Genomic DNA, 24,743 nt, shown 5'->3' on the forward strand with positions numbered 1-24,743 from the left:
CATAGGAGTCCAAACGGACAAAAAGTCAGCAACTATAGATAAATTCCTGTCAAACTAAAGACAAGAAGGAACAAGCTTACCAACTAAACAAAGCAGCAAGCAAGTAAGAAGGTAAAAATACGTTTACCTCCAAAATACATCGGCCTAGCCACAAAAACTGTCAACTCATGCTGACAACAAAAATGGCGGCCAACAGTAGTCACTGAAATATCACAGGTCCAAACACGGACGAAAATCAGCAACTACAACAAATTTCCTGTCAAAATAATGACCAAAATGGAAAGAGCTCACCAACTACGAAGCAGGAGGCAAGATAGACGGTAACGTGGCCGGTGGGTGTCAAAACAACACCAACAGCGCAGCCACAGGGGAGCCCAAAAATACAACAACCTGCTCCCTCGAAAGCTGTAAGGTCGAATGATAGGAACCACGTGTTCAGTAGCAGTAGTGACATGGCATGCACGAGGGGAGGTAACTCCCCGGGTGTATGGGCATTACCATGGCTACGTTTACACTTTTGTGGTTGGGGTTGCTTCCCTTAGACGGTTAGCCTGTACAGAACCTAGCATCTCCGATTGTGTCAATGCTACATGTGATTCGGAGTAGGAATATGTAATTTAATGTTTATTAATGTGGCTGGTATAAAGAGACAAAAAGTCTGTCGCTTAATACTACACATGTAGTCTTCTTCTTCTTCTTCTTCTTAGTTCATGAGCTAAAGCTCCCTCGGACACTCGTGTTTTTTGCACGAGTGGGTTTTTACGTGTATGACCGTTTTTACCCCACCATTTAGATAGCCATACAGCCCTTTCAGGGAGCACATATACTCAAAACCCATCCACCTAAATGTCTCCTTCTGTATAATTCTCCTTTCTATTGCGCACACCTGTCTTAAATTACCACTTTTGGTCAGTTCCTTGGGTGGTCGTTATAGACGGGTTCGACTGTATTAACCTCACTGGTTTTGTTTTTCTTTCTGGCAATGGAGAATCAAACAAGTCGCGTAAGGCGAAAACATTTAGTCAAGCTGTCGAACTCACAGAATGAAACTGAATGCAATGCAATTTTTCAGCAAGACCGTATACTCGTAGCATCGTCATTCCACCGCTCGTGGCAATGGCAGTGAAATTGACAAGAAGAGCGGGGTAGTAGTTGCGCTGAGAAGGATAGCACGCTTTTCTGTACCACTCTTCGTTTTAACTTTCTGAGCGTGGTTTTAATCCAAACATATCTTCTTCTTCTTTTTCGTTCATGGGCTTAGACTCCCACGTACACTCATGTTTTTGCACGAGTGGAATTTTACGTGTATGACCGTTTTTACCCCGCCATTTAGGCAGCCATACGCCGCTTTCGGAGGAAATCCAAACATATCATCTATATATATATATACGACTTGTGTCTGTCTGTCTGTCTGTCTGTCTGTCTCTCTCTGTGTGTGTGTGTGTGTCCACGATGCACGGCCAAAGTTCTCGGTGGATCTTTTTCAAATTTGGAGTCCGTATTCAGCTACACCCCGGACACAACCTCATCGATGAGATATTTCTTTTTTTTTTGTTTTTTTTTTGTTTTGTCGGGATCCACTACCAGTAACTCTTCCTTATCTTCTCGAGTGTTTTCAGACGCGATTATCTCCCTTCCTCCATGTGGCGTCAATCCATATTCCCGTTACTACGTTACTATTTTTAGAAGGTCACTGCACGTTACTATTTTTAGAAGGTCTCCAGTGTTTTGCGCGTTTATCTCCTTTCCTTCATGCGCGGCCTGGTATTCGGCTCTACTTCTTTCCGGCGAAGCCGGTACCCGGCGAAGCGGGTAATCATCTAGTATCTATATGTTTTTGGAATCAGGAACCGACAAGGAATAAGATGAAAGTGTTTATAAATTGATTTCGGAAATTTAATTTTGATCATAATTTTTATATTTTTAATTTTCAGAGCTTGTTTTTAATCCAAATATAACATATTTATATGTTTTGGGAATCAGAAAATGATGAAGAATAAGATGAACGTAAATTTTGATCGTTTTATAAAATTTTTTTTTTTTTTACAATTTTCAGATTTTTAATGACCAAAGTCATTAATTAATTTTTAAGCCACCAAGCTGAAATGCATTACTGAAGTCCGGCCTTCGTCGAAGATTGCTTGGCCAAAATTTCCATCAATTTGATTGAAAAATGAGGGTGTGACAGTGCCGCCTCAACTTTTACAAAAAGCCGGATATGACGTCATCAAAGGTATTTATCGAAAAAAAGAAAAAAACGTCCGGGGATATCATTCCCAGGAACTCTCATGTCAAATTTCATAAAGATCGGTCTGAATCGCTCTACACACACACACGCACAGACACACACACACACACATACACCACGACCCTCGTCTCGATTCTCCCTCTATGTTAAAACATTAAGTCAAAACTTGACTAAATGTAAAAACAAGAAAGGTATATCATTGGAATGTTCTATTAATAATGTAACGTAACGTTTTTTGATTCTGAATTTTGGAACATAGGCAGTTTATTTGTTTTAGGATTTCTTGCAATTTATCGTATTCGTAAGGAGTGTGTGCCTGTACAAATGCTACCCATATCAAATAAATTAACTATGGCTTTTAAGCGTTTATGGTGTATTAAATGCTTCTTCTTCTATATATTCCTTACCTGCGTGTCAGAGGAGTAGAACATGGTGTAGACTTTGCCGTTGCGTGTGAGTGCCAGCAGACAGCGTTCAGCACAGGCCACCTGCTGTATTCCACCCAGGTCGTTGAAGATGTCCAGTACGTGGGGCCCGTAGTTGTTGTTGCTGCCAGCCCATCCCAGCCAGCCCAGGCCCAGGACTTCTTGTGTGACTGATGTGTTGCTGCCCTGTAACACGCAGTTTGTTTTGTTAAACATTATTAAAAAACAAAAGAAATCTTTACTCACCAAGACAAGGCCATTACAAATTCGTCAATGGTTGAAAAAAGAAAAATGGTAAAAATGAGAAAGAAAGAAAAAAAATGAAAATGTGTTACATTGTTTGCCTTCCAATCAGTAACAATCATTTCGTTTTTTAGAGTTTTGTTTTTTTAGACTTTTCAAACATGTTGTGGATAAGAATCATGACCAAATGTGACCCTCCACCACGGAATGAGTCGCATGTCACCTCGCGCGGTTCTGCGCTAGGCTTGATATAAGTCCGGAGAGTGTCTGGTAACAGTGTGAGGGTCACCTTAGTCACGGGCTTATAACTCAAACAGTTTTCGCTCTTTTCTAAAACGGTTTTCACCACTGGATAGAGCATAAAAAACTCTTTAGGAAAATGTAAAAATATGAAAATCATGCAAAGGTGACATGCGACTCATTTCGTGGTGGAGGGTCACATATGATCATGAACGTTGGTCCTTTCAATGCTTGTTATCTCTCGGGTGCCAGGAATGATTGGATCTGCATAACTCTGACCTACTCTTGTTGTCATCTGTACATGTATTAACAGTGTTGATATCCCCTAGTTTCTCAGATCGATGTTGTGGATGAGTTCTTCATTTCTTTCATTTTCATTACTTTATTGTCCCATCGCTGGGAAATTCGGGTCGCTTCCTCCCAGTGGAAAGCTAGCAGCAACGGAGTCGCGCTACCCAGGTGTCTGCGTGTTTAGGTGTATTCAGCCACCTGCACTTATGGCAGAATGACCAAGGTCTTTTACGTGCCATTGTGATGACACGGGGGTGGGACATGGTTTCCGTCTCTGGGTCTGCACATAAAGTTGACCCGTGTCCGTCCCGGCCCGAATTCGAACCTGCGACCTTTCGATCACAAGTCCAGTGCTCTACCAACTGAGCTACCGGGCCCCCATGGCTGGAAGATTTTTTAGGCACTGATGATCCACATCGGCACATCAAAGCTATTCCATTCAAAACCGCCATAACTTTTTCAAACACTATAAATTTGTTACACTTCAGAAAAATATGTGGTGATATTAGCTGGAAGTCTTACTGTTGTCCCAAATCCCGAAACATAAAATAATCAAGCATAAGCATATGGGAGATTCAAAATCAGACACACAGACACTTGGCTCTCACCTTCTGTGAGGAGGTGGGAGGGAGGTAGGGGGTACAGAGCCTGTCCAAGTGTGACATTAGGACCACTGCACACTGTCGCAGATCTACAGGTGTGTTCTCGTCTTCAGGTATGGTCAGGTAGTTGAGAAAGCACTCCGTTGGGCTCACCACAAACACCTGGACACATAAGGAAACAAAGTTAGATGAGGTAACTTAATTAAAGAAAAAGGATAAAGTTAACAGATAAAAGATAACGGCTTAAATGCTAAAATTATGATTTCTTTGTATCCTTCTTCGTGAAAATACAATTTGGAGCTCATTACAAATAACACACTTTTCAAATACAATGACCTCTTCATAATAGCAACACTAAAACGTGACAAAGTTATCTCTTTCAGTGCAGTGGGTAGGAGAAGCCCGAGACTTTTAGGAATGAAGGACTGCTGGCTAGCTAGCTAGATGAGACACTGGGCCTGGCAGTCACAGGTGTTGTGTCCCGATTAGTAGAGGGTAGCACTTCATGCCTAAGGAGTGTCACATAATTATGGCTAGGCTACCTACAAAAACAAAGTAAGGCTGACATACATGCAGGGTAGGAAACAGTCACTCATGTGAAAGTCTACTCAGAAGTTGTAGCCTACCAACACAAAATGCACCAGAAGAACAAATAGGCTAGCTTAGTACTTGAACGAACAACACCACACTTTAGTGTACCAGCACCTATCACGAACACAAAAAAACTGTGCCTGTCTGAGCAAAAATAAATTTTTCAGCCAGTAGATGACGATCAACTCACTCCCCTGAAATCGGCGTATGCTGCCTGAATGGTGGGGTAAAAATGGTCATATACATTAACTCCACTCGTGCAAAAACATGAGTGAACGTGGGAGTTTCAGCCCATGAACAAAGAAGAAGAAGAAGAAGATCAACTCACATCATCCCAGCGAGGGCAGAGCTTGTGTGTTCTGGACTTGGAGTTGTGAACATTCTCAAAGCGCTGCAGGAGGGGAATGAGTGGTGCCGCTAGCAGGCTGCTGCTTACTCTGTTGTCATAGTGATGGTGACTGCAATCAAACAACATTGTGAAACTTTGAGGGCGAGTTGCCAGAAAAGTACATGTACTTTCAGGAAAATGTTGATGAACTGTTTACGACTATTTATACCAGGACACTTGGCAGCACTGACTTACACCTAATGTGACATCTCTTTTTTGAGGCACACATAAATCATTTCTCTGTTCGTCCATTGGTGATGTTTGCCTGTCTGTCTCTCACATACGCATGCATGCCCAGACACCACATTCTCACATGCACGCACGCACGCACGCACGCACGCACACACGCACGCACGCACGCACGCACGCACGCACGCACGCACGCACACACACACAAACACACACACACACACAACCACACACACAAACTCTCTCTCTCACTCGCTCTTGCTCTCTCAACAACAACAACAACAAAAAACACCCAAACATCAAACAATTCATAAATGTGAATAAAAACTGTCATTCACCAACCTGTTGTTCCATAGGTTGAGCAGCAGCAGAACAGCGGAGAGGATGTGTCCCAGGGAGCCTCTCTGTACGGCCAGCTCCATCAGGAGACACAGCGCTATCTGCTGGTCCTGGGTGGGGATCTTACTGGAGCTGTGGGCACTGGCACTGCCGCTTAGGTCTCTGTCGAATACACACAGCAATCACACATCAATCCTGATCTTCTATGCTTACAGAATTCTAATATCCTAACAAATGTCGCTAAACAAGTGAATAGTTTTTTTAAAGACTTGGTCGAGAACAAAACAGAATAAGATCAATGCTTTATCAGTCTCCGATAACCCCTGGGTTCCTGAGACAAAAAACGTCAACAACCAACCAACTAACCAACCAAAAGTACAATTTTGGAACCACAGTAATACTATCATAACTATGAGTATCAGTCCAGTAAATCTTGTCCACATGGAAGCTTCTGAAAAATCAACATGTATCCATTCTAATAATCTGAACATGATGCTACACATGTAGGTGTATCATTATACTTTTGCAAAAAGGAAACCTCTGAATGTACAAATCCTACCAAATACGATAGCAAAACTTAGGATCTGGCTAATCTAAGAGGTCACGAAACCAACTCTCACCCTGCAACGACTGAGTGGAGGAACTTGGTAGCCCTTTCCACCACTTCCAACCACACGGACGACACACAGCCGTCGTCGAAAAGTGTCGCTTCGGGCAGAGATCGCAGTGCGTCGAGGGATTCTTGTAACAGCTCGCTGCACAGGTCTGCATCCTCTCCCGACCTCCACGCTCGCCGCAGAAAGGCGAAGGCAAAGCTGAGTGCGGCGCGAGACCCGACCCTTGCTAGACCCATGGTGGCCTTTTCTGCCGGCTTTGAGGAAGAGCTGTAATGTGATAGGTAAGTAACACAGATGAAAAGAGAACTTCTATAGGCAGCGTACCTAAAAGAGTATGAATTGACATATTTGTTTACCAACATCTATCCCTTCCCCATGTTATGTCCAAACCCCATTTTTTCCATCTTAAGTTGAATTAATTGAATACATCAGATCTTGACCATTTTTAAAGATATATCTGATCTAAAGCATTAAGTTTACCTTAGCTAAGTGACACACATCCCTTTGTCAGGTAATCCAACGTTCAATCTTCAGCACAAATGTTCTGGTCCGTACCCTTTTTATTCTGTGAAAAAGATTCTTTTAAATCTGTATTTAATCACCCGAAAATTGACTGTTACATCAAAGAAGTTTCAAATCTTACACACACAAAAATCATGTCCACAGTAGTTACCTGCAAGTATTCACAGATGAGATCGAAATACATAAACCATACAACAAATCACTTCTTAGAGCTAGTTAAGCAGGCTAAATTGCCAATACAGTGAAACCCCATTTAAAGACCCAAAGATTTAAGACTCTCCCTTTAAGACCCTAAACTTTTCTCAGATTTTCTGTTCATAACCTCTGTAAAGTGACCCCCATTTTCAGACTCCCTCCTTTGGGTTAAGACCTGATTTTCTCAGATTTTTTTAGGTCTTTTTGTTTGTTTGTTCGTTCATGGGCTGAAACTCCCACGGCTTTTACGTGTATGACCGTTTTTACCCTGCCATTTAGGCAGCCATACGCCGCTTTCGGAGGAAGCATGCTGGGTATTTTTGTATTTCTATAACCCACCGAACTCTGACATGGATTACAGGATCTTTTTCGTGCGCACTTGGTCTTGTGCTTGCGTGTACACACGGGGGTGTTCGGACACCGAGGAGAGTCTGCACACAAAGTTGACTCTGAGAAATAAATCTCTCGCCGAACGTGGGGACGAACTCACGCTGACAGCGGCCAACTGGATACAAATCCAGCGCGCTACCGACTGAGCTACATCCCCGCCCTGACTGAGCTACATCCCCGCCCTGACTGAGCTACATCCCCGCCCTGACTGAGCTACATCCCCGCCCTGACTGAGCTACATCCCCGCCCTGACTGAGCTACATCCCCGCCCTGACTGAGCTACATCCCCGCCCTTTGAGGTCTTAAAAGGGGGGTGCCACTGTACCTCTTCTGCTTGTTGAGGTTGCTCTGGTTGGCTTGTCGTTTCTTGGACGGTGGTTTTCTCTCAGCCTGAGTCTGTCGACAGAGAGCTGTGAAGTAGCGCTCCAGGACGGCCAGTCTCTGTTGGAGTCGTGTGGCCGACAGAGTGGAACTGGACGCCTGAACGCAAAGACCTTGCTGCTCCCATAGCACTGACTGCAAGCACTCCCGCAGTTGTGACACATCTGAAAACGTGATAAACCAAATTGTGAGACTGAGAGGGAAAAACACTCAAACAAAGCACAAACTTGCACAAAATGCTGCATATACATGTATGCACGTTTAAAGATAAATCAACTATGCATTGCATAACTCTTCTTAAAGTTCTGCTTGAAGTAGTGTGAGCACAGACATTCCAAAGCTGCATTCAGTATGCCAGCAAATCTAATGGCATGTAGTTATCAAGGCATAGATGACCTGGAAAAGGATATAACACACAAACACACACACAAACACTCACACACACACATACATGCACATATGCACACACACAAACACACACACACCAATCCTATGACTCATTTACCCTCGATACCCCAACTTAACCCACTCTCAAAAAGTGACCACCTTAACTCAAAAAAATGTAAACTGACCAGGCTGCTGTCCCCATGTCCAGGAGTCGATGAGAGGCTGGGAGGGTTTGGGTTCCTCATCCTTGGCGTCCAGCAGTGATGCCTCGTCCTTGTCCAGCTGCTGGCAGGGGGGACAATTGCAGCCGTTGTTAGGGCCGCACGACCCGTCGCAGCACTGGCACGTCAGCACCTTCATGTTGCAGTAGTACTGCCCTGTGCTGCCTACACACACGGTAAAATGAAGACTGTGAGACAAGAGAAATGACTGTCGGTCAGACCTTAGCCCTTACTCCCCTAGAGTGCCCAATACAGCCCGCTCAAACTCCCAAATGAGGATCCCCTAAATGCATGCTATATGCAATGATACATATAACACATAATTGTCTCCCTTTCAACTGGCTTCCTGCGATGTTTGAGCATTGATAATTTCGGAAAACTTGCAGCAGTTACTTTGCTGACGATTTTTTGTTCAGGTTTAAAATTGGTGGATTTACTTTACTGCCGTGAGGGTAAATCGATTAGATTCACTGTCAGGGGAATGTTAACTGCAAACAGAAAAAACACGGCAGCACCATCAAGTTGCAGTAGTACTGCCATGTGCTGCCTGAACACTTGCACAGGATGAAAAGTTTCAAAGACAATGAAAAGTGATGAGTTTTAGACACAACTTGGATTCACCTATTGTTTTTATAGCTGGGACCAGAACCAGCAATCACATGAGTTAGCTGTTATCTCTAAACCAGCTTTTCTTCAAAGTATGAGTCTTGGCTGTGCATCTTCCCAGTACATGCACAAGCCGTTTTCTGAACCAGTTTATTGTCTTGCTTTGTGAGCAGAAATCCTAGCTCTCTCACAACAGTTGCTCTACCATGGTTACACAACACTTTTGAGTGAATAATTATGAAAGAAAACATCAACCCTTTATTTGATTTAATCAGTTGCCAATTTTATTTCTGGCCTTTTCCAGATTTCAATCAGAAAAATACTGGAACCAACTGGTTAATGCCAATCCTACTGAACCTATATATTGCCAAAACAATGGAAATGGGAATATTATTTTCTAAACAAGTCGCGTAAGGCGAAAATACAATATTTAGTCAAGTAGCTGTCGAACTCACAGAATGAAACTGAACGCAATGCCATTTTTCAGCAAGACCGTATACTCGTAGCATCGTCAGTCCACCGCTCATGGCAAAGGCAGTGAAATTGACAAGAAGAGCGGGGTAGTAGTTGCGCTAAGAAGGATAGCACGCTTTTCTGTACCTCTCTTTGTTTTAACTTTCTGAGCGTGTTTTTAATCCAAACATATAATATCTATATGTTTTTGGAATCAGGAACCGACAAGGAATAAGATGAAAGTGTTTTTAAATTGATTTGGACAATTTAATTTTGATAATAATTTTTATATATTTAATTTTCAGAGCTTGTTTTTAATCCGAATATAACATATTTATATGTTTTTGGAATCAGCAAATGATGGAGAACAAGATAAACGTAAATTTGGATCGTTTTATAAATTTTTATTTTTTTTTTACAATTTTCAGATTTTTAATGACCAAAGTCATTAATTAATTTTTAAGCCACCAAGCTGAAATGCAATACCGAAGTCCGGGCTTCGTCGAAGATTACTTGACCAAAATTTCAACCAATTTGGTTGAAAAATGAGGGCGTGACAGTGCCGCCTCAACTTTCACGAAAAGCCGGATATGACGTCATCAAAGACATTTATCAAAAAAATGAAAAAAACGTTCGGGGATTTCATACCCAGGAACTCTCATGTCAAATTTCATAAAGATCGGTCCAGTAGTTTAGTCTGAATCGCTCTACACACACACACACACACACGCACACACGCACATACACCACGACCCTCGTTTCGATTCCCCCTCGATGTTAAAATATTTAGTCAAAACTTGACTAAATATAAAAAGAATATGACATCTTTTTGTTTTCTTTTTGACCTGAACACTGAAAGCGCAAAACTAAGAAGCGTGTCTGTTAACTTTGACTGTTCACTTTAATAAATCAGCTTCTACCAGAACGATCTGTCTGTCGTCTCAACAAATTATGAATACAAACACCAGTCCTGCTCTGTTTTGCTTTCCCCAAGCTTCATAAATCATGAGGTCAATGTCCTCAAAAAGATCACAGTTGGGTTCAAAATCCCTTATAAGACTGCAGTTAACAAGGCTAGTGTTCTCTTCTAACAAATAACCTGTCAGTGTCTTTGAAGTTGACTATACAAACACAAACAACAACAGCTGTCTGAAGTTCACCTCTTCATCAATTTTGTGACAAAGGACCTTGACTTCCACCCACACCCCACTCTTCTCAAGAGAATCTGCCACTTGTGTTAAAACCCTTTCTTCAAGTACTTGATGGCAGCGATCATGGGCTTCCAACATGTACATTCCTCGCAACACAAGAATACATCACAAAGAACAATCTGTGACTGAAGTGGGAGAGTGCCAAGAAAAAGTAGAAGCTGTCACTTGTCCTAGTACAATGTGGTATGTTTTGTTTATTCTCGTTTACTTTCAGGAAATTGTTTGGGCTGAGGGGTGTGTGAGTGATGGACAAAAGTTCTGGTGCCAGACACCTGGCTAAAGAGAAAATGTCTGGGTGAGGGGAGGTAGGGTTCTTTGACCATCTCCTAAAAGTTGTGAACAAAGGTCAAGGTAAACAGATTCCCCCACCCCTCCCCAACCTACCCCCACCACTTCCTATTCCCCAATGAACTTTCACTACAGACTTATCTTCTCAGATTTGTCAAGGTCTCAAAAGGGGGAGTTCCACTCTACCGGCTGAGGGAAGTAACCTTGATCTGCACCTGTGATTCTCAATTTCATGAGAAATGACTCCATCAGGTTTCGTAACCTCACACCCCCCCCCCACACACACACACACACACACACACACACGCCCCTCAACCTACATCACATCCGACTTTCCCTTTTTTTCTTTCATAACATTGTATCCCATGTCACAAGAGTATTAAATGTGGGAGGGGGGGAGGGAGGGGGTGTAGTGAGTAAGTGGCAGACAGGGATGGGGTTGAGGGTCAAGGAGACTGATGCAGGGGAGTGGGAAGGGGGGGGGGGGAGGGGTCGCAAGTGATTAATAGCTTGAGGCAGGTGGGGCATTACCATGCACCACTTCACTGAAGGCACTGTGTTTATTTGCTGATGCACTTTGCCTCTACCTGCAAAATCTATCAATCAGTCTGTGAACGTAAATACGAAATGCCATGCAAATCACCCTCTCACATCCATCAGAGCATGCATTCATAAACAAGACAACACAGTGCTGACTCTTCCAAGGCTGCATATGGCAAAAAAACAGCACCCCCCCTCCCAATTCTCACACCCCATCCACACCCTTCCCCACGGCACCCCAACACAGTCCTTCAACTAAGTTTAGGACAGTAACAAACTAACATTGTGCTGGCTGTTTTATTGAGGCAGCTTCTGTCAAGCAAAAGCATTCTCCCTCCTCCGCCGCAACCCACACAAGTCATTCAAGGTTTAGCACAGCAATAATCCTGAAACAAATGTCTTACACTAGTTCACATGGCCCCCCTGTCAACAAGTAGGTAAAACAAGATTTTGACTGATAGTTCCGCAGGAAACTGACTTGCCAAGTTGTAATGCTATATAATATAAATATAAATATGCGTACAGTTTGCACTCTTGGGTGATAATCCTGCAAGCACAACGTTGTTACTTGTACCAAGAAAAAGTAACAGCCACTGAAGAACGTACACTTAAACGCATGCAAATTACAACACACACACACACACAAACGCACGCACACCCACATACACAAGCGCGCATGCACGCACACCCTTCCTGATTGCCACGTGCTCAAAAACTCACGCAGATCCCCTCCCGCACACAAATGCACGCATTTTGTAGTCACTGAGTATGTCTATCTCAAACACACACACACACACAAACAAACCGATTGACACACAGACTGACACAGCAGCAGCAGCAGCAGAGTTAGGCCTACACACAGTTAGTCAGCAGTGTATTAGAAAGCAGGCTTACGACTGAAAGAGATAATTATATACATTTGACGTAGAGAAGTACACTGCCCTAATGGAAAAGTAATGTTGTTGTTCTATACTTCTTGACTCAGAAAACCGTGGTATTTTTTTTTTTTTATCTCGGTAATTGTCCTGCAAGTGTCACTTAGTGTCAAAGGCTGGAGAAAGCAAAGAGCACACACTCACACGAGAGAGAGAGAGAGAGAGAGAGAGAGAGAGAGAGAGAGAGAGAGACACACACACACACACACACACATACAAACACACACACTGACTCGCTTTCTCATTCCCCTACCGCATCACCGAAGCAATTCAACCCCATCCGACCAAACCAGCAAAACTAATGAAAACTTTTCTTACCAAAATCTCTCTCTCTCTCTCTCTCTCTCTCTCTCTCTAGTTTTCACCCCATCATGTACACAGTGTGACCTCATTTTTCTGTAGCGGTCGAGCTTTCTTTCAAATGGATGATGCCAGATCAAAAGATGAGATTTGCCAAACAGTCTAGCGAAATAAAGACGGGAAAGAAATAGTTCAATTTTACCCACAACAGCTCGTGCGTATCGTACTGGAGGTTTAACAAAAATACTCCCCTCAGTGTTGTGGGCTACATGTATTGCTGCTAACATTTTTGCATGGCTTTTAAAGATAATGATTCAAAACGGTTTTTACAGGTTATCCAAGTCTGACAGAGAGAGAGAGAGAGAGAGAGAGCGAGAGAGAGAGAGAGAGACAGAGAGAGAGAGAGAGAGAGAGAAAGAGAGAGAGAGAGAGAGAGAGAGAGAGAGAGAGAGAGAGAGAGAGAGAGAGAGAGTGAGTGAGTGAGTGATTGAGTGAGAGAGAGAGAGAGAGAGAGATATAGAGAGAGAGAGAGAGAGAGAGAGAGAGAAAGAGAGAGAGAGAGAGAGAGAGAGAGAGAGAGGAATACTCGGACAGTCAAAGTCTACCTTCATTCACAACCTGAGTTCACCAACACCAACAACAACAACAACAACAACAACAATCCTCCTTCATTCACAACTCCGCTTGCACACCCGGCCACAACAGCCAAACAAAGAATGATTTAATACCATGAAGGCCCATAGCGCTGTTGAGTTTCTCTCCACCCAGGTTTCACAGATAACGCCTCGAAATAGCTACAGAGCTGGCAACCAGTTCTTGTGTTGGATGCAGTGGAAAAACAACAACATCGGGTCTGATTTCAGATAGTGCTAATGACAACTTCTTCCTGTGGTTTTCCTTGATACTACAATCGGTGAATAATGGAACATTCACTTCAATTACTCACAATCATGCACTGTTGATAAGAAAACATTCGACGAATTTTTGATAACGTGACACGCATATTCTTGACTAGATGATTACCCGCTTCGCCGGGTACCGGCTTCGCCGGGAAGAAGTAGAGCCGAATACCAGGCTGCGCCGGCGCACGAAGGAAAGGAGATAAACGCGCAAAACACTGGAGACCTTCTAAAAATAGTAACGTGCAGTGACCTTCTAAAAATAGTAACGTAGTAACGGGAATATGGATTGACGCCACACGGAGGAAGGGAGATAATCGCGGCTGAAAACACTGGAGAAGATAAGGAAGAGTTACTGGTAGTGGATCTCGACAAAAAACAAAAAACAACAAAAAAACAAAATCGGTTCAGCGCGCACAGCGCTGCGCGCTGAGAGCACGTGTTGAAATATCTCATCGATGAGGTTGTGTCCGGGGTGTAGCTGAATACGGTGTCCAAATTTGAAAAAGATCCACCGAGAACTTTGGCCGTGCATCGCGAACAGACAGACAGACAGACAGACAGACAGACACTAGTCGTATATATATATATATAGATATTGTACACGTTAAAGGCCCACTTCTTCGCGTGTGAACAGTTCGACTCACATGTGAAAAGACCATCCTTCGGCTTCCACTTGGACCTATACCAAACAATAACACCTTGACTGATTTCTGTCGTTAGTTGGCTCTTTTTAAATGAACTAGTTGTGTGGGTGTTTTTTTGTGTGTTTTTTTTTAATAAAAATAAAGACGGGAAAGAAATCGGTCGGTCGGTCGGTCGGTCAGTCGGTCGCTCGCTCATTGGTCTAAAACGCTTCCCTTTGCTGCACAATATTTACATATGTTTTAGACCAATGAGCGGTGGTATGCATATTCGGTGCCGGATGCATGATTTGACGCAAGGGGGATATTAGCGGCTCGCAAACGAAGATTCGTCCAAATGATGGTTAAAAACCTGCAGCGAACGGAAGCTGAAAACTAAAGGTGCATATAGTTCAAACAATCATCAATGGGAAGAGGCAAACCGTCTTGAACAATATTTTTTCCCAGGAACCGACTCCAAGAACACAGAAGACTCGAAGGTGAGTGACGTACCTTGTAGTCTTTCTGTGATAGTAGTCGTCCAGTGGACGATACCTTCCGCCTGTGGGTCAACCTCGAAACTATCCGTATTGAATGGGGGCCAGGAAATCAGTGTCAAGATGCTTTTGTGTGTGTGTTTTTAGTTTTCTTCCTTCTTCTTCTTGGTTATTTACTTACTACTTGTGCGAGGCCTGTTGGGTGGGAGAACAACTTTTTGGGTATCCCTTTTGTTCAATTCCATGTCTCGCTGCTTATCTGACATCAAATAGTCAGCAACATATCCAAGAAAGTCCTCCACGAGCAACAAGCGTGTCTACAACAACGACGACGACAACAACAACAACAACGACGACGACGACAACAACAACAACGACGACGACGACGAAGTCAAGAACCAGGCAAGGAGTTATAGTGAGAAAAACAGACGATCAAAGGATCGTCATTCAGTATTATTTTTCTTCTTCTTGAAATAGAAAGGGAGTGTGAATGGACGAGCAAAATGTTGTTCTCAGGTGAAGTGACCGCAAAAAAAAGCGTACCAAATCTGAAACCGGCTTTCCTAACTGGAAATCTCGTTAACACATAAAGGTTCCATCACACTCCTGTACCAAAATAGCATATATCTCTGTTACATGATTTATCGTGCCAAAATATACGGATGAACAGTTGTAGACACTGTTGTGAACTGTTGCCGTTTCTCGTAGCGACTGAGACGCTTTCTTTTGGCATAGGTTTTGGGACACCCGCACTTTTATTCACCACACTGCTGGGTTTCATTTCCCGCTCAGTGGACCCGCGTCGTGGGATGCCAGCACGAGCAACTCGTCGGAAATAATACGGAGATTCTTTTAATAACAAGTCGTATTTGTGATGTTTTTGTATTTTTGAGTCACTTGAGAAAAAGTGACTCTATGTAATCGGTCAGTGTTAGTCTGTCCGGCCGGCAAGGTCACAGGTCAGCGTCAAAGGAAAAATTAGACATTTTATATCTTTGACAAAGTTCATCGGATGTGATTGAAACTTTGTAGGATTATTCTTTACATCAAAGTATTTACATCTGTAGCCTTTTACGAACGTTATCAGAAAAACAAGGGAGATAACTAGCCTTTTCTGTTCGGCAACACACAACTTAACGTTGGGCTTTTCTCGGAAACTATAAAAGTGACCGGGCTCAAATTTTATGTGAACGTGACTCATTGTGTTGTGAATAGCAATTTCTTCCTGTAGTCACTTGAGAAAAAGTGACTCTATGTAATCGGTCAGTGTTAGTCTGTCCGGCCGGCCGGCCGTCCGGCCGGCCGTCCGTAGACACCACCTTAACGTTGGACTTTTCTCGAAAACTATCAAAGCGATCGGGCTCATATTTTGTTTAGTCGTGACCTCCAATGACCTCTACACTTTAACGATGGTTTCGTTGACCTTTGACCTTTTTCAAGGTCACAGGTCAGCGTCAAAGGAAAAATTATACATTTTATATCTTTGACAAAGTTCATCGGATGTGATTGAAACTTTGTAGGATTATTCTTTACATCAAAGTATTTACATCTGTAGCCTTTTACGAACGTTATCAGAAAAACAAGGGAGATAACTAGCCTTTTCTGTTCGGCAACACACAACTTAACGTTGGGCTTTTCTCGGAAACTATAAAAGTGACCGGGCTCAAATTTTATGTGAACGTGACTCATTGTGTTGTGAATAGCAATTTCTTCCTGTCCATCTGATGCCTCATATAATATTCAGAACTGCGAAAGTGACTCGATCGAGCGTTTGCTCTTCTTGTTAAAACGATGCTTCTGTTTTGGTGGGATACAGGTACGGTCGGTGTAGATGATACCTTGTTCTGGGGGTATGCAGTGATGTGGCCATTCACACACACAACCGCACGCAAATACGCACGCACACACTCACACACAAACACAGAGGGATCAAACACACCAACACACAACAACAACAACAAAACCTGTTCTCTATGCCCATGTCGGGGGGGGGGGGGGGGCGGGTCCCCAAACAAACAGGTTTCAAACAAAAAGCACAAACGCGACGGATGCATAGAGACAACCGTTATTCTATAGGCGTAGGTGCAAAGAATGCACCGCAGAATATGCACCACGTAGGCGTAGTATAAACCCAGGCACCAGTCTGACATAATCTCATGTCGCCCTCTCTCACACACGGCTAATGTAATCATCTGCAATACAGATACCAACAACAGTGGAAAGCTGTCATAACTGTCTGATTTGTGCGAAGCAATGCAAGAATTACACGACAGAACGAAAACCAACAGAGCTAAGCAATAAAGTGGTTATTGTGGAGACGTAAGAATGTGCATGTATGCGCCTTTCCGCCATACTTGGAGGGATAGAAAGAGGGTGAGAGAGAGAGAGAGAGGGAGAGGGGGGATGAGAGGGAGAGGGGGGATGAGAGAGAGAGGGAGGGAGAGAGAGAGAGAGAGATAGGGGGGGGGGGGCAGAGAAACACGCACGCACAACCACACACACACTGAAAATCCTGCCAACATCGTCTTTTTCTCTCATACGCAGAAACACAAATACCCCGAGAACACTTAAAACAGACAATCGATCAGTACAATTATATTTGCATTGCTCCCGATGCCACATTTTCCAATTTGCGTATCATTGCAATCCACAACAAAACAACCTCCGAAGCCCACCAAATGAAGCGAGGTAACCCTTTGCTAGCTGCAAAGCGCATTGTGTTAGAATGGAAAATCTGGGCTGTTCCAAAGAGTTTTGGACTTGTCAGACACAGACCCCTGCCGAGAATGGAATGGAGTTTTCAACCTCAGCACAGACCTTGTCATATTATTTTTCATCCCAGAGGTTTTGGCCTTTGGGGATTTTGGTTGAGAAGATGTGTGTGGAGGAGGGGGGGGCGGTAAAGTGGTGGGGTAGGGGTTGGTGGTGGTGTGTTTGAGTGTGTGTGTGTGTGTGTGTGTTCAAGCATTTTAGGGGAAGAACCCTGCCGAGTCTGGAATGGAGTTTTCAACCTCGGCCCAGGCTAAGTTTTACTCATTTTCTTCCATGACATTGTCTTTCTTTCTTTATTTGGTGTTTAACGTCGTTTTCAACCACGAAGGTTATATCGCGACGGGGAAAGGGGGGAGATGGAATAGAGCCACTTCTCAATTGTTTCTTGTTTACAAAAGCACTAATCAAAAACCTTCCCCAGGGGCCCGCAACGCAGCACAATATATTACCTTACTGGGAGAATGCAAGTTTCCAGTACAAAGGACCTAACATTTCTTACATACTGCTTGACTAAAATATTTACAAAAATTGACTATATTCTATACAAGAAACACTTAACAAGGGTAACAGGAGAAACAGAATCCGTTAGTCGCCTCTTACGATATGCTGGGGAGCATCGGGTGAATTCTTCCCCCTAACCCGCGGGGGGATGAGATTGTGGCCCATGGTGTTTTGGATTAAGAAATAAGATGCAGGGGAGGGGGGGGGTGGGAGTGTCGGGTATGGGGTGGGAGGGTCGGAGGGGTTATTGTGGTGATGGTGAGTGTGTGTGTGTTGTGGTCATTGTTTTTGTGATCAATTTGGCACGGGATGTTTGGACAACTATTTTGATTTTGGAACTGCGGCAAACCAAGGGTTATGAAAAGCGTGCCCAAAATGTGTCAGCACTTTTGGCACCTGACATGAACATTGTTTTAGCGAATCAAATTAGACTTCCCCTTGTTTCATCCACTAATCGAACCTCAATCTCTGTTTTACTGCTCAGGTATGGCTCCAGCGGACAAAGCAATCTACTCGTTTACAAGGTCGTCTTTATTACTATATCTTCAGACCTGTCATCAAGCATGTACCCCTGCCCCATTAAACAGGTAGACTCGACCACCTGCTACTGCGGCATGATAAGTGAGTTTCAAATCAACCCGTTGACCTGAACATACCGAAGTATTCCTGACAGCAACGGAACGAACAGACGCTCGCAGCGCAGGTCATCAGTCAGTCAAGGAACATGAGGAACGTCATTCTTATCAATACTGCTTGTTAGCTCCATAGTCTCTGGTGGCCTTGGGGGTGTGGCTTTCATTTGTTTGCGCCCTATTCTCAGTCTCTAGTCTAGGTTCAATCTCAGGTCCCCGTTTTAAACAACAATGTTCACGTAGGGGTTAAAAAGTGAAGGAAACTGCCAGCACCATGGAGTCAGGAAGCACCCCTAATTGATTCTTTTTGCACGCCGTATTTGTTCCTACCCCTCCCCCTTCACCTGCCGCACGGCATTCGCCAACAATAACGAATCGCTTACGTCATTAACTGCTGTGCTGTTTGGAGAAGCCATGGTGCAAAACCCGCGGTAACATCACAAAGCGGTAGCACAAGACTTCGTCGTCAAAGCTGCCTTAACCTTTTATGAGGATTCCGTCTTGAAAGAAAAACATCCTTTACTGCTACCTAAAATAAAAAGTAAAAATAAAAACAATTAAAAACTTTTTTTTTTAAATTAGCACATGTGTGAATTTTTTTTATTTAGCGAAGGTAAAGCTTGCACCGGCATCCAAGAGCTCCCTTTCCTTCCAAGGTGATCGGGTTTGGAATTACCTTTTTAGTTTTTATTGCCCATTTGCGGCTTGCCGGACGGACTGTACCTTTAGGTCTGTATTAGACAGCTCCATTTTTCAGAAGACCTGCATGGTGGCAATGACAGCACGAGCCACACGAAGAAAAGGCACAGAGCTGACTTACATTTTCAGTTAAACTTGTTCGGATGCCTGGAGAGGGGCGAGGGGGGTGCATTTATTCATACTAACTAGACTGTATGAAGAAATAGTTGACCAAAGGAGCTTTGAGGCGTAAGCAATTGCAAATAAAAATAAGTATACTTTTGACGAACTTAATCTGTTCCGATGCACATAAAAATACATGCGTGTAGATCATGCGACATTTTCGAAGAACCATTGTTAAGGGCTAACCACAAACGGGCAATACCTCTCCGCCCAGCCCGCACCTCCGCTGCCGTCACCACCACCCCTCCCCCTACATACCCATCCACAACCGCTATCCTCCTAACAAAATACCTACAGGTTTAACAATCGTCTGACCACTCTGCTGACAAATAACTACGTCTTCATGGCATCTGCATCTTCCCACACATCGGAAGCACTACACTTAACCAGAATAAACAGGCCTGATGCATACCGAGGATGTTTCAGGTGTCAAGTTTGCTTGTAAGTCGTCAACAACAACACCACCCTCTTCCCTGCCTGCGTTTTGATCTGACCGTGCAGATAAATGAGCTGACCACAGCCGAGATAATTATTCTACTGCTAAGCCAAGATCTGACCGTGAAGACAAATGAGCTGACCACAGTGGTTACAGGTATCTGGTTTAATTAGCCTCTCGATCTCCATCTCACCTCACTGACCTGCAACGGGTTTGAAGACTGTCGTAAGTGCGGAGCGGCTGTCAGTCTGTTCGCACGAGTTAAGCATACTAATTGTTGCACGGTCAACCCGGTACTCTAGATAAAGTAAGCTACTTTCCCTGAATATAATAATGAAGCCACTCGTTCGTAATAATAACTTGCACAGTTCGTTGGGTAGGCTTCGGATAAAGTAAGCTGCTTGCCCTGAACTGATATAAGCTGCAGCCACTAACACATAATTCCTCTTGCACAGTTCTTCGGATGGAGTGAGGTATTTGCTCTGAATATAAGTTGCAGACACTGACCTGTAATCACTCTGGCACAGTTCTTCTGGTTCTTAGGTTAAAGTAAGCTACTTGCCCTGTATATAAGTTGCAGTCACTACTGAACAGCAAAGAAGTCAACGACATGCACGTGCAAAATCAGCTGTGGATGCTGGCCAAAGCTTGACACCAAGAAAACAAATAGTTCAGGAAGATGAGAGAGTGCAGATCGGTGGTAGAAGAAAGCGCGTGTGTTGTAAAACGATGAACAAACACACACACACACACACACACACACACAAACACACACACACACACACACACAAAAGAGAGAGAGAGAGAGAGAGAGAGAGAGAGAGAGAGAGAGAGAGAGAGAGAGAGAGAGAGAGAGAGAGAGAGAGAGAGAGAGAGAGAGAGAGAGAGAGAGGGGTAAATCACAAACATAGAATGACAAATCCTGTGCACTAATAATTTGGCTAATTCTTATATTCGCCAAACGATAACATACAGCATTCACACCCAAACAACTGCCGTTACAGCGCAGAAAAGGGGTACCTCTCGTTCGCACCTAACATACAGCATTCACACCCAAACAACTGCCGTTACAGCGCAGAAAAGGGGTACCTCTCGTTCGCACCTAACATACAGCATTCACACCCAAACAACTGCCGTTACAGCGCAGAAAAGGGGTATCTCTCGTTCGCACCTAACATACAGCATTCACACCCAAACAACTGCCGTTACAGCGCAGAAAAGGGGTATCTCTCGTTCGCACCTAACATACAGCATTTACACCTAAACAACTGCCGTTACAGCGCAGAAAAGGGGTGTCTCTCGTTCGCACCTAACATACAGCATTTACACCTAAACAACTGCCGTTACAGCGCAGAAAAGGGGTGTCTCTCGTTCGCACCTAACACATAACATACAGCATTCACACCCAAACAACTGCCGCGCAGAAAAGGGGTATCTCTCGTTCGCACCTAACATTCAGCATTCACACCCAAACTGCCGTTACAGCGCAAATAAGGGGTACCTCTCCTTCGCACCTAACACAATAAGTGTTTAAATGTACAACACTCACCTGTCAACAATTCGTATTACAGCATAGGGACGGGAAAGGCATCATAACGATGACCGAAATGACTATGCTTACGACTTGCACGTGCAGGCAGACCTGCACCGGCATTTAAACGGCAAAATCCTTTGCGTGTGGACACTTCGGCTGACCATCTCAGATCTGGCCAGTCTTTAAGTAATTCAATCAATCAATCAATATGAGGCTTATATCGCGCGTATTCCGTGGGTACAGTTCTAAGCGCAGGGATTTTTAAATTTTTTTAAATTTTTATTTTTATGCAATTTATATCGCGCACATATTCAAGGCGCAGGGATTTATTCATGCCGTGTGAGATGGAATTTTTTTACACAATACATCACGCATTCACATCGGCCAGCAGATCGCAGCCATTTCGGCGCATATCCTACTTTTCACGGCCTATTATTCCAAGTCACACGGGTATTTTGGTGGACATTTTTATCTATGCCTATACAATTTTGCCAGGAAAGACCCTTTTGTCAATCGTGGGATCTTTAACGTGCACACCCCAATGTAGTGTACACGAAGGGACCTCGGTTTTTCGTCTCATCCGAAAGACTTAAGTAAATTTAAGTAATTAACACGAGGTGAGATCTTCCCTCCACTTGGACACAGACCAACAATCAAAACTCCAGATGTTTTCTGGGCACAGTGGGAATGTTGTTATGATCAATTTCTAAACGGTCACTAGTGTCTTCATTCTAAACGGTCACTAGTGTCTTCATTCTAAACGGTCACTAGTGTCTTCATTCTAAACGGTCACTAGTGTCTTCATTCTAAACGGTCACTAGTGTCTTCATTCTAAACGGTCACTAGTGTCTTCATTCTAAACGGTCACTAGTGTCTTCATTCTAAACGGTCACTAGTGTCTTCATTCTAAATGGTCACTAGTGTCTTCATTCTAAACGGTCACTAGTGTCTTCATTCTAAACGGTCACTAGTGTCTTCATTCTAAACGGTCACTAGTGTCTTCATTCTGCGCGTCCATGGCCGATTTGGCTTGCCATAGTGTCTACTCGCGAAATTAATTCCTACAAAAATTTTTTTTAAAGCACAGGAAGCACTTAAAATCTTGATTTTTGGTCTTTAAGTCCAAGTAGGGGGAGGGTCTTGTCCCACGTAAAAACCTCCTCATATCTCGGATAGTGAACAGAACTATTTTCACACGAAGGACTGTGCCTTTAAGAATACTTGCAGAACTTGGCCTGCCTTGATCGGACGGTAAACACTTTCCTCTTATGCAATGCTCGCGACGAGTAAACAAATAAATGGTTATGCATGCAGCTAATGTGAATCAGACGATTCACTCTGCTACTGGAGCCGAGCCACGTACTATACTCCTCTACTCATGTCTGGAGGTAACGCATTTATTGCACCGAGCGTTAAAGTCTTCGAAGCGGATTTGAGGTGTAGTAATCTGCCATGCTCTGGCATTTATTGGTGGCAAAATCATAGCGAACGAAAATGTACAACATGCATCGCAGTAGTTGTTGCTTGTGGGTGGACTCATATTTGTTTACTGCATTGCTACCATCGAAGCTTTCCTTAGATAAAATATATCGGTGAAAACACTTTTGTTTTTCTCTTATACAACCTGACAAATACATAAGGTCAATAACCATTTCATTAGCTCACTTCGCCATCTCATACATTTCCTCCAAGTCCGAAGAAAAAAACACCATGTTCTATTTATTGCAAGTGTGTAGTTTCGATTGTGCTATCCGTTTCTACTTGCCTCTCTCCCTGGGCTTTTCATATTATGTATTTCCAATTGGTTTTCATATAATTTTAAGTCACCTTTCCAACGTTTCATGAGTAAAACAAATTGTGACCAAAACAAAACCGGAAAAGCAATCTAAACATTTCAGATAATCGAAGCGACACAAAACCAAATTCTGGACACAAAACCAAATTCTAAAAAGGACAAAGCTGGACACCGCGAAATCCCCACCATGGGAAAGTTGTAACGGCATCTCCTTTTAAAGTATGCAGAAAAGAAATAATGTTTCATTTGTTTCACACAAGAAAGAACAATGTTTCATTTTTATCACACAAGAAAGAACAACGTTTCATTAGAAAGAACAACGTTTCATTTTTATCCCGCTCTCCGACACACGCGCGTGGACAATCTCCTTGTACTGATAGCAGCCGTCACATCAAAATACCACCACCCGGCAAACTGTTCTTTTTCCTCTCTGTCTCAAGCCGACACTGATTGTTTCAGCTTGCCGCTATCAAGGCCAGACATGATGACAACCTCTTATTCTCTCCACCCCAAATCCACCCATTCCTACCCCCCCCCCCCTCCCCTCCATCCCCCTGAACTATACGGGAGACTGTACATGTAGTAAATAAAAGTCAAAAGACAATCTGTTTTTTCTCACAGACATGAATTTCTGGTTTTTTCTCTCGTCTCTGGCTATACCTACAGCTCTTACGTCCGCTCCCCCCCCCCCCTCCTTCCTCATTTTCCACCCTCATCCTCCAATCTCCACCCGTTCCGATCTACCCTTTCTCGGTGGGCCACAGGCCAGAAAGATACAGACATTTCATCACCAGACACCCAGGTTCCGTTGTGGAAGAGGTCATAGAGATATTCAACAAGCAGACGGGGAATATGGCACTACGGGTCTATAGCAATACGATTGGTACAATGATACGAGGCTTCTCGTGGTGAAAATAAACCTCGAGCTTGTTTCCCCTACATGATTATTCAGGGTGAGAGAGATTCATACAGGATCCGTTCGTAGCTTTCTAACATAATCTTGCCAGGTAAGGGGTTTGTTACAGCACGCAACTTTGCTGCATGCAACTAGCTCTACGCAATTGTCTATGGTCCGCAGCTACACACCTTACACAGTTGCACTGATACCCCATTACAATATAGTACTTCTCGTATGACACAAAGGCCAATGGACATTCGCTGTCTTCTAAATCATACACACTTAATTAATGAGTCTACCCCACAGCCTGTTCAGTTTGAATGCAGCTCGCCACGCACTGCAAGCAACATGAGACAGATGTGTTGCAAGGATTCATTTTCTTCCACACATTTGCCAAAACGGCAAAAAAAAAAAGTCTCAGCAGTCTTGTAATTGCTTTACCTTTACCCCCAACCATGACAAATTTCGGCAGTTCTGTCGAATGGAAGGTTATATATTTAGGCGACTTGAAATCATTAAGTTTCGGCGTTTTGCTGACTACCGGTGCCAGAAGGCATCCCAGTGAGAAGACGTGTGACCTGACCAACCACGAGATGCGACGTGCAGTATGTTTATATACAGCTAGATCAATGCAGCAAAACTGAATGGTATACCTTTCCCCTAAAAGCATAGTTTATGATGTATAACGGGCAC

General features: G+C 43.5%; 1 protein-coding gene across 4 annotated transcripts in view; it reads right to left on the reverse strand.

Annotated features, from left to right (window-relative positions):
* Positions 1-24,743, reverse strand: part of LOC138969300 (E3 ubiquitin-protein ligase HERC2-like) — a 156,792-nt gene that overhangs the window by 110,742 nt on the left and 21,307 nt on the right. For all 4 annotated transcript variants that reach the window (XM_070342057.1, XM_070342056.1, XM_070342054.1 and 1 more), the window contains 7 exons: positions 8,234-8,434; positions 7,606-7,825; positions 6,177-6,440; positions 5,560-5,718; positions 4,969-5,098; positions 4,056-4,211; positions 2,656-2,859 (listed from right to left, as the gene is read on the reverse strand). In XM_070342057.1, coding sequence (XP_070198158.1) covers positions 2,656-2,859; positions 4,056-4,211; positions 4,969-5,098; positions 5,560-5,718; positions 6,177-6,440; positions 7,606-7,825; positions 8,234-8,434 — 1,334 coding nt within the window. The remainder of the gene's footprint in view (positions 1-2,655; positions 2,860-4,055; positions 4,212-4,968; positions 5,099-5,559; positions 5,719-6,176; positions 6,441-7,605; positions 7,826-8,233; positions 8,435-24,743) is intronic.

The sequence above is a fragment of the Littorina saxatilis genome, linkage group LG6 (genome assembly GCF_037325665.1).
Source record: "Littorina saxatilis isolate snail1 linkage group LG6, US_GU_Lsax_2.0, whole genome shotgun sequence".
Taxonomy (NCBI): Eukaryota; Metazoa; Mollusca; class Gastropoda; order Littorinimorpha; family Littorinidae; genus Littorina; species Littorina saxatilis.